This window comes from Rosa chinensis, chromosome 7, assembly GCF_002994745.2.
Source record: "Rosa chinensis cultivar Old Blush chromosome 7, RchiOBHm-V2, whole genome shotgun sequence".
Lineage (NCBI taxonomy): Eukaryota > Viridiplantae > Streptophyta > Magnoliopsida > Rosales > Rosaceae > Rosa > Rosa chinensis.
The window spans coordinates 2,646,510-2,657,492 of NC_037094.1; the positions used below are offsets into that span (position 1 = coordinate 2,646,510).

The following is a 10,983-nucleotide window of genomic DNA, read 5'->3' on the forward strand; positions in this document are numbered from 1 at the left end:
ATAACAGTCTTTCATTATAAAACTAAATACATACTTTGTCAAATTAAATATATCTTCCATATCAATGTATCATATTCATACATATTAAAATAAATGACTACATAATTATATATATATATATATATATATACCCTAGCATTTCGGTAAATTCGGTATTTACCAAAACCAAACCAACTTTTTCGGTATTTTTCGATTTCGGTCATTTCGATTTCGGTTACCAAGATTCGGTTTACCAAACCTCAAATATTCGGTCGGTATTCGGTCGGTTCGGTATTTACCAAACCAAATGGCAGCCCTACTATAAACTTATAAAGCAAAGCTCAAGCTTCACTAAATTTTAAACTATCTTAATTATTTCTATTGAGTTAAATGAAATAAATAAATACAAGAGTTATTATAATAATAAACAAAAGAACAGAACAAAATAAATAAATAAAGAGATAATTATAGAAATGGAAGAGAAACATAGAGGATAGATAACTGTATTTATTCCAAATTCTCACACTTAAAAGTAAGTGGATAAACTCACAAACCAAACTTAACTACCTCTTTATTTTTTTTATTTAATTTTGTAAGTCTATGCATATGGATAAAAGGCTAGTATTAAATTATTAATACTTACCGCCAAAATTGAATTTTTTTTAATTATATTGGAGCAATTGAATCTCTGACATTCCCCACCTTCCCTCACCACGAAATAGCTAGTCCCTCTCAAAATGGTCAAATCATGAATTGAAATTAGCATTATGGTTTGTGTTTACAAAAGTAAATTCTTGGCAAACGAATTATGTTCACATGCAAAGACCTCTTACTCTAAGAGGTATTGTATGCGACTATACGTACATAGGACAATTTTTAGGTTCATCTCTTGGGTGAATGAGTATATTCACCATCTTTTGCGATTAATGCATAATAACTTTATAATTTTCTAATCCAAACATTCATGTTGTATAGAGTAATACAAAGATTAGCTCTATAAAAAAATTAATTAAATTGAAGACCTTTTAGTTATTCATTTATATGAAATACATGGACGGTTCATCATAATAGTAGTAAGTGTTGTTAGAACCATTCATTTGTTTGATTCAATTAGATAATTAAAAAAATTATGATTCGATTAATTTTTTACAGAGATAATCTTTAAAAAATAATTTGAGATATGGACCGTTAGATTATAAATTTATTAAGTAAAAGAATGTTAATTGACAGTGGGGTGAATATACTCGTTCACCCTAGGGATAAACCTAAGAATTGTTCGCACTTTTTCTCTTTTGATTAAACATCAACTGATAGACAGAAAATTATATACGTACATATACCTTTATACAGGTTTTAGAGAGATTCTAGATGCATATAAAACGCCCTTCACCCATGATTATATAAATATATGTGCGATTGCAATGCTTAGTGGAAGCAGCAAAAGTCAATGTTTGCTTATTCCCTTGCAGCTTTTGATGCTCATTTTGAGTAGTGAAAGTGTATAGCCAGGGCTACCCATACTTCTATATAGTATATACATGCAAACAAGAAGTTAGAGAATAGAGAGTTTACATGCACCCATACTTTTACTGATTAATCAAACAAGCAGAAAGGGTCGGCTTGGGCTATGGTTTTTACTGATCATACATTTAACATTTTTAACGTGGTCAATGCTCGCTTTCTTTCAATAATCAGATTAATTAAGAAGGATTACTGACAGTTAATCGAATGCTCGAACGAGAAGAGCTTGTAAAAACTGATGATCAGAGTCTTTTATTATATGACGTCAACTCCTCAATCGTAACACACAGCTGTACAAGTACAGCTTTGCCTAAGGATCTTCTAGATCGATCGTAATCATTAACCAGCAGCTACAGGTTCAGACTACTGAACAAAAACCCTAGAAAAATATAGAAATGCTAGAGAAACAGATCAAATTAAGAAGATCAAACGATGCCTATTACATAATTTTAAGTGGTGAAGTACCGATCATCATATAATTAACCAGAATCGGGCGACGTCGTCGTTCTGAATTAACTGGCCGGTTCTCTGATCTATTGCAAAAGTAAGCTCCTGATTACAGCAGCTTGGGCAGTGTCAGTTGTTGCCAACAGCTCCGACAGTCGCTCGCTTAGGTCATCCACCTCTCTGTGCAAGTTTCTTATATAGTTGCACGTTTCCTGTAACACCGTCGATGCTGAAACCTGTATACCACAAATCTTTGATTAATATCTAACAGTCTACGTTATAAGATTCTCTACAACTTCCAAAGCATATATTTTTCTTTTTTGTCGACACTCACTTTTTGCCAACAGTATATATAACACTCTAAACAATGTATGCACCAGAAAATTTCTAGCTAGGAAAGAACACAGAGTACTTGTAAACTGAGGAGAAGTATTAGTTTGAAAAAAAAAAATATATATATTAAACGCACATCGACGTACGTACAATCAAAATCTCTACTTTTTGATCGATCTCTTCGATCAGGATAAAGTAGGGAATCGACTAAAATAGTCACAACCCATGTTCTATTCTGGCTTTATTCATTACAATCATATGAGCCATGGCCAATTGGCAATTAGTTAGGCATTGATTGATTGCTTTAGGGTTTACATTTGCTAGTGATCTCTCACATGAAAGAGAAGCTATAAACATGAAAGGTGAAAAATCAACGAAAATTATGACAATTAGCTAGTACTGACTACTGAGGAAATGCATATAGGTAGACAGTTTTTACCTTGTCAGAACGTCTACTGTTGCGAATCTCAGGAAGAAGCTGCTGCAACTTTGTTACGAGATCATTAATTTGATCATCCGAGATTCTCGATCCACCAGATTGCCTAGATCTTGACCTTCGGCTAGACATTTTTTACGGTTTAGGATTGATATGGAATACAAAATACTCAGAAGAGTGAAAATGATAGCTAAAGCTTAAGAGACAAATGGGAAGGAAGTTGTGAGTGTCGGAGCTTTAAGGGAGTGTGTTCAACTTATAAGAACGTGGTTGGGGGAAAAGAGAATATGTGTTGGAGAATGGAGGAGGAGTACGAGTTATGGAGCAAAGTTTTGTGTTGGTTTGAAATTGAATATGAGAAGGACTGAAGGAGATGGGCCGGTGTAGTTGCACAAAGACACCAAGGCGTGGGATGTTGGGTAATGTAGAAGAAAATTGAATGAGAGAAAGGGTGGCCTAGCTCTGTATTTAAATAGGGTTTTCAAGCGAGAGAGAGAGAGACAATCAAGTTGCTACAGATACGCCATACTGTCCTCCCTCACAGGATCATTTCAATTTGAGCTTTGGATCTCTCGACTCTCTCCGTGTGTGAGAGACCCAAAAAAAAGAAAGAAGAAATATCCTCAGTGTTGAGGGAGGGAGGGAGGGAGAGAGAGAGAGCAGTCAAAATTAGGGTTACGTGAGGGGTCGGAAGTGTTGACCAGTCAAAAGTGATGAACACGCCATGTTCTCCCCCGAGTTGAGATGACATAGAGCCACGTGGCATCGTCAAGCACCGACTCGAAATTCCCGGCCATGGCGATTCAATGATATAAATATTTTACATCTATTTTTTCCTTATATAATCAAACCCCTACGTTATGACCACCGTCATATATTATGATAAAATTTGTTGTGAGATCACTGTACACTGCAGAGGGAACTGGAGTAGTGCTATATAGTTGATGCAAAGATAAGCAAATTGTTGCTCTGCCTACAGTTTAAAGTTTGGAGTTATGGAAAGTATTTCTTTTACATATAACAAGCTGAATTAAGAGAAAGTTTTAAGATATTAACGTATTGAACATTGAATATAATTAATTTAATATAAAAAATAAAGTTGTTGATGTGTCAGTACATTTGTAAACCGTAGAAAACCTATAATTGCAGAAACAAACTTCAACGTGCATATATGCAACATCTTCTTCCTCCACATGCAATAGTCTTACTTTGGATATATATGCTAGCTGAAATTAAAGAAGTTAATTATGTAGAAGTAGAAGTGTAGAACACACATAACAAGCTTCTTCCTCTCTATTTTTTTCTTCATTTTTTTTTTTGAGATAATTATATACTTTTTTTTTTCCATCTCAGAAAACAACCACACATAATTAACTAGTTGAAAACTACTGTATATAACATACAGTATCCAATGATTTTTAGTACCCTATGCAGAAGCACTTGCTGTGGAATCTTAAATTGTAAAATACTAATAATACAAAGTACATCCATAACCAAAACAAATAATGTGATTGATTGCAGAAATCACAGTTAATTTGATGATCGACGGAATAAAGATCTAATTTGTTGTACTATAATTTTTATTAGAATACTCTACATGATTTTCCAAATCACGTGCCTGTCATGACCCATTCTCAATAATGGTGGCAAGGCAACTAAATAATTCAAGCAAATTTAATACATGACTTTAGGAAGACTCAGAGCTTATTGGCTCACTGAGAAAAAATTATCATAATATAATTTTCTAATGGTTTTTCGTTCCTGCAAGGTCTAAATTTTTCCAACTATATTGTTCGAACCATGATATTTATTCAGAAATTCCACTTTCAACTTCGTATCTTAATGTTCAAGTAGTAGTGGTCCCTTTGTGTTAGTATTAATCTAGCAAAAAAGAAATAGTTTCCGAGGTAACATCAGGTTCAACTAGTTGTAGTAGTTACATTAATACAAAGTTAGTTAACTCTACTACAACTTTAGATTAATGATCACGAGCTGATATTTCATATACAATTTCACAAGCAAACTCCAAGTCAAGCCTTTTCCAAGCTAGTTAGCTAATGATAGATATCATGTTCACCTCACGATCATTTTGATAAGAGAATTTGTAGTTACTTATAATTAGAATGCTACTGTATATCATATACAATACTTGATGATCACATTCTCTCGTAAAAATATTTCATAATAATGTAAATTCATGACAACGATCGATGTTATTTTCTTAACCGAAATAACTAAAATTTTGAATTATTTTGAAATATAACCATAATAAGAATATAAGTGAGTTTCAAATCATTTTCTATGCTCCTAATCTTTCCAAACCCAAGTTTTCCTAGTTTTTTTTTATATCAAACTAACTGCATTCCATGTGACTTCGATCCACACCAACCAAACTCCTGAAGTACCTAAAAAAATAAAAAAATAAAACCGGAGATACCAAAAAGATCGAAGCAAAAAGTAATCTTATGGATCGATGCAGCAGCTTGATCAAATCATTAAAGCATAGATATTAAAGAAAAAACAATTATAAATACATGGTGCTGGCTGCTGGGAATTTAAAGAGGCGTGCAGTGGCTAATCGAGCTCAGCGTGCATCTCGCAGCACATGACTTAAGATTCACTAGACAGCGAGGAGTGTGCTCAAGGTCATGAGGGGAACCTCATTTCTTAGTTACTTAGCCATTACTCAATTCGTTGAGAAATTGTTTATGAGGTTCTTCCAAATCCAGTGATTTCAATGGGCTGGTTTCTTCAGATTGTGCTCAGTTTATGAAACTCCAAAAAAGATAATGCGATTCTCATAGCATATGCTCTCTGTAGCCTGTATATAATATGGAACACTTATCTGCTTCATGGAGATATTAACTAATCAAAGTATCGCTCTCCAATTAAGTCGGCCGGTGAAGGTAAGCTTCAAAATATATTAATTAAGAGTAGCTAGCTAGCTTAATTGAGCTTCAACTGTCCTAAGTAACTGATTAACTGTACTGACCAGATGCTTTGCATCGTAATTGTTAATTAACAGATTAATTACTAAATTGGTACGTGCGTGTGATTTTGCAATTTTGCAATCCACATACTATAAACATACATAGTTATTTCAAAAAAAAAAAAAAAACATACATAGTTAAGTTTTTCTTGTTCATATGAAAACCAACACCCCAATCTTGATCACGTAAGTGATGACCTCAAGACACATATATGACTTGCCACCTAAGTTGATTTTCAATAACATTTAGACACGACAATAGGGCTTTACATGCATGATACACAGAGAACTACGATATAAATAATACATTGAGAAAAAAAGTTTCTATATGAATGATCAACAATCTAAACTTCCAGGCATATCTTGGACGTACACCAGAATTGCGTCTAGCTAAGAGCTTATTAACTATCAAGTTTAAGCTCCTATTATCAGGTTCTGGCTCTCGCCTCTAATCGATCTAGCTTGTCTTTTAAGTAAGACCTACTCTTTAATATTAGGTGTTCAATATAAATGATCAAGTTAGAAACTTGAATGTAGAGCTTATAGAGGCAAGAGTTGAAAAACCAGGGCACGTGTAGGACTTAATTAGAAGCAGCATCTTCCCTTCTCTCCATGCATTGAGGGGAGAAAACTAAGATATAATCAATCAATAATAAACTTTGATGATTCCACCAATCCAAATCCACAAACAAACAAATAAAAGTGTCGACCACGTTAAATGACAAGTTTCTAGGTTTGATTGCTCGTATAAAATCCTCCCATGGTTTTGCATATAATTAGGGAATTACTAGAAATTATCCCCGCGCTTTGCTGCGGAATTTGTGTTTGTAAATATATGATAACAATAAAATGTAAAAGGAAAATTATTGCATTCCATTGAAACAGTGAAAGATTTTTTATACAAAAATGTTAAGGGTAAAATCCTCAAATGATACCCGAATTATCACGAAATGCACTTTTTAGTACCTATAAATTTTTAGAGAGTCTAGTGATACCTGCACTATTCTTCCGTTAGCCCCTATGGTACCTCCGTCCATTATTCCATTAAAAAGGCCTACGTGGCGGCCATGTGAGACTCATGTGAGTAAAATAACAAGGGTAAAATTGTATTTTCATTCAAATCTAGAATTATAGTATTATAATATATTGAAGGTCTCTAAATAAAAAGTAATTTGACACATAAAAAATAAAAATAATACCCAATCCGTTCTTCCCTATTCTCGCATTACTTGGGGCAATTAATTTAAGTATTTTGTTTGTGTTTAGTTATTTTTTATAAAAATTAATATATATTCATTTGGTCAACTAATGAGATAATTTTTTCTCAAACAATTAATAGAATTAACCAATGGAAGTAGTAAGGAAATGGTAAATGTAGATATTCACTAATTAAATTCAATTATAGCTCTTTGTTTTTTTTTTTTTTAAAACGAAGTTTAATTTAGTTTTATAAAAATTTTGTAAAAAAAATATAAAAAATAGGGTTTTTACGATTTTATCCCTACTTTAACTGAATAATTGACGGAAGTACTAAAAGGGTTAACGGAGAGATACTACAGGTACTACTAGACTCTTTGAAAATTTGTAGGTACCAAAACGTGCATTTCGTAATGGTTCGGGTACCATTTGAGGATTTTACCCAAAGGTTAATCTAACAAAAGTGTATTAAAAAAACAGGTTAACATAAAAAAGTTGCCACTGGAGTTGGTTCAGAAATGCTAGTTGTACAACAAGGTTGGCTGCTTCAGTTGTAGCTTTACAAAAGGTTTAGTTCTAAGTCAGCAAAAGTTGTTGCTGAAGTAGGCATAAAAAGTGGCTGCTCCAATTGTCATTGTACAAAATGTTGGAGTTGATCCAAACTTTTAGTTACCTGCAAAAGAAACATGTCTAAGATATAGCACTAAGCAAGAGAAAAGTGGTAATGGCAGGTTAAAAAAATGCTGGAGTCGGTTTAAAGATCGTATTATCAATTTTACCAGTCATTGTAGCTGCACAAAATGCTGGAGCTGGAGTTGTTATCTTGTTGATGAGTACAAATTTCATTGTTTCTTAAATCTGTAAAGAATATATAGGATAAGTTAGTATTTTCAAATATTTTTTATGAAGAACAGAGATATAAGTAAAGAGAATTAAGTGGATTGATCCAATTTCAATCAGACTTCTATGCAGAGGAAAGTAAAAGTCATATGGTGATTAGCAAACACTAAAAACAATAGCAAAAGAAAAAAAAAAACAGCAACAACCAAATTCTGGAACAAAATATGTAATTATGTAGAGAATGAATCACCAATAGTTAGAATGAGGCTAATGATTGAGATTCAGTCAATTACTAAACCCATGTCCCTCAACTTTTCATAAAGGCACCTAATCACTACTAAAAAAAAAAGGGAGCATATCAAAGAAACATAAACTCGTAGAAAAACGTAGATACATGCACGATGTTAATTCTACATAAGTTTCATGTAAAAATTGAGTAAGGAAAAATATTTTTCAAAATTGTAGTTTGATTAATAAGGTGTATCAATTAACATATACATATATTAAATACTAAACTTTAAACCACCATTTCCAGACTACAGTCCCAAAACAATCTTTTCTTTAGTATATATAGACATGATGTTATATAACCAAATTTCATTAACAACGTAGGACTAAGATTTCAGGTGATATTTCAAGTCAATAAATCAAAATCTATGATATACCAGAACTAATGAAGTTAGACACGATGGTGGTGTGATAGTAAAAAGATTGCAGTGTCAAAAACTTAACATTATTTGAGTTAAAATGGTCATGGTAATTGCAATACAGACATAGAGCAATCGCAAGGAATACGCTGACTCCATTAAATTAGTCAGTGATCATACTAACCTCATAGCAGAATCCTTAAGTCTCCAAACGTCTTTCCAACTTCTTGAATATATGCAGCCTTCAAGCTCCAACTACACAGAAAACAATGAATCAAATTTTCAATGCATAAAGACAGATAAAAAATAAATAAATAAATAAATAAATAAAAAACAATGACCACAACAATAATCAATGAGTAGATAAAATATGACATCTAAACAAAATAAAATAGACTGGGAGATGATTCAGAGCACCAACGTGCATAGAATAATTTCTAGACAAACAGAGCTCAAAACTTGAAAATTTAGCATGTTCAAATGTAAATACTTCCTTAAATAGTCACAAAAACAGGACAAAGGAACATTAAACTTCAGCACCCATCTATTCAGAAACATCAATGCCAGTTTTATCAAACGTTCTTTGCTATTGCTATGACTTTATTCACTGATGGTCTCCTAAATGGTTTTTACAATCTCCTAAATGATAACATAAATGAATAAAAATAAATAAACAAACCCAAAAAAATCAAAACCGCACCCAAAATTGCTTAACACCCAGTTCCATCCTGTTTTAAACTATAATCCACTGATCAGATAGTTCTTTGGACCAAGAGCAAGCAATCAAAAAGACCCAACGAAAACTGCATCAGAAGACTCACAAAATCACACATCGAAAATACAATCGAGAAACGAATCCAACCCTCTCACCTGAAATTAGAGGGGATAATGAGCAGAAAGAAAGAAAGCAAATCCAAATTCACAGATCAAAGGCAAGGAACCAAAAATCAACCCACTATCTCAAACTCGTTTATACGGCTGTAGAAGACACGCAAGAATCGGTAGTGGCACAGTCGGGATCAACAATTTGGGTATTTGGGTATAGCCGTATAGGTGTATAGCTAGGTCAATGACAAAGGTGTAAAAAAAATTAAAGATAAGAGCAAGTGGGCAAAACCGTCATTTCACTTCTCATTTCGTTTGTCCTGTTGTGGATTGGGTTTTAGTATAGCTATCACTAGAGATAAGCTTTCTTATTATAAGCATAATATTTCCCTCCGGTGTCCATTTTTTCTAAACACAATAGAATTCATTGATCATCTTTTTATGCATTGTCCTTTTGCCTTTCAAGTTTGGTCTTTAGCTCCATCTCCTAATCCTTTATCTTGGAATAGCTCATTGTTGTCTTGGATTGAGCATGAGTAAGAATTCTTCTTCTGCTGTTGAGGCGCTGGCTTCAATTCTCTACACTGCTTGGGCTATTTGGAGCTACATGAATAATTTAATCTTTAAGCATCTTCAAGCTTCTCCTACTTCTTGTGTTTTTCAAGCTTCTCAAAAACTAGGTTCTTTCAAGCCTCTTAAAAACTTTTGAACCTGTGTGTGTGTGTGTATCAATGTTGGGCTTGGGAACTTATACAGAGCATGACAGTCAATACTGTAAACCAATATGTGCACCTATCAGCTTAGAACAAAAATGGATCCATTCATTCATTCTGAAAAAAAAATTTGAAAATGAAGATAGAAAAAGAAAACAAAACAAATACATGCAGCAATTAAAAGACGAATAACAAAAAAGGTCAAACTCAAAAAACAAACAAAAACAGCTTTTCCTTGACTTCATGTTCCTTTTCCAAAGCATCAATTCACTCACTGGTAACCCGAAAACCATATATCGGTGACCCCAAAACCATATAGCTAAAACTTGTCCTAATCTATTGTTTCCCTTTATAAAGCATTAACACAAAAAGAACAAAAGGTGCAAGAAAGAAATATAAAACAAAATGCCTCACCGTCCACTTTAACCTTTGGAGCCCCAACACTTGAGCTAATGTGCTGTTTTAAACATGCACAAAAGAGGTCGGTTAGCTACAGCCTTTAGCATTCTGTAATACAATTGACCTATAGTATCTTTACGTTCACAAAGAAATCAAAAGTATTTTGTGAACTAAACAAAAAAGATTGAATCAGTGATGTCATTGCAGATTAAAAGGAGAAAATTTCAATGAGTCCATTAATAATTTTCGAGATAGTAAATAAATAATTATCAAATTATCTCAATTAAGCTCGATAAATTTTCCGGGGCTCACATGTCTTGTTCTATCGAAAGATTAGGTCTAGTGCAAGTTGTGGGAGTTGTGGTTTCAGGGAAGAGATTGCTATTCATTGTTTGTGGGACTGTAAAGTAGCTATTGATGTGTGGAAAAATACTTCTTGGTGGATGTCTGCAAAGTCTGGAAATAACAAAATTTCATGGATCTTTTTAATAATGTTGCAACTGTTGCTAAAGATTGGGAGCTAGAACGGTTTGCAGTGATTGCTAGGTTTTTATGGCAAAATATATATTGCAGACTTCATGGGAAGAATGTCTCACAAGCCCTTGAGTTAATTAACAAGGTTGTTGCTTGGTTTGATTTTATTAGTACAGTACAAAA

General features: G+C 33.2%; 1 protein-coding gene and 1 long non-coding RNA gene across 2 annotated transcripts; both read right to left on the reverse strand.

Annotated features, from left to right (window-relative positions):
- Window positions 1-1,726: 1,726 nt before the first annotated feature.
- LOC112179948 (transcription factor PRE3) lies at window positions 1,727-3,273 on the reverse strand. Its single transcript, XM_024318437.2, has 2 exons — window positions 2,720-3,273; window positions 1,727-2,183 (listed from the first exon to the last, which is right to left on the reverse strand). Exons 1-2 carry the CDS (start codon window positions 2,846-2,848, stop codon window positions 2,034-2,036), a joined length of 279 nt encoding a protein of 92 aa, XP_024174205.1. The 5' UTR covers window positions 2,849-3,273; the 3' UTR covers window positions 1,727-2,033.
- Window positions 3,274-7,344: 4,071 nt separating this feature from the next.
- LOC112179416 lies at window positions 7,345-10,416 on the reverse strand. Its single transcript, XR_005803684.1, has 4 exons — window positions 10,342-10,416; window positions 8,574-8,644; window positions 7,682-7,760; window positions 7,345-7,575 (listed from the first exon to the last, which is right to left on the reverse strand). It is a non-coding gene; the product is annotated as an uncharacterized LOC112179416 (long non-coding RNA).
- Between the last annotated feature and the right edge of the window lie 567 nt (window positions 10,417-10,983).

Bases quoted from the DNA above. Each gene is read 5' to 3' on its own strand.
- LOC112179948 (XM_024318437.2), bottom strand. From the start codon at position 2,848: ATGTCTAGCCGAAGGTCAAGATCTAGGCAATCTGGTGGATCGAGAATC. The intron at 2,184-2,719 runs GTAAAAACTGTC...TGTGGTATACAG, and splicing joins ACAGTAGACGTTCTGACAAG to GTTTCAGCATCGACGGTGTT.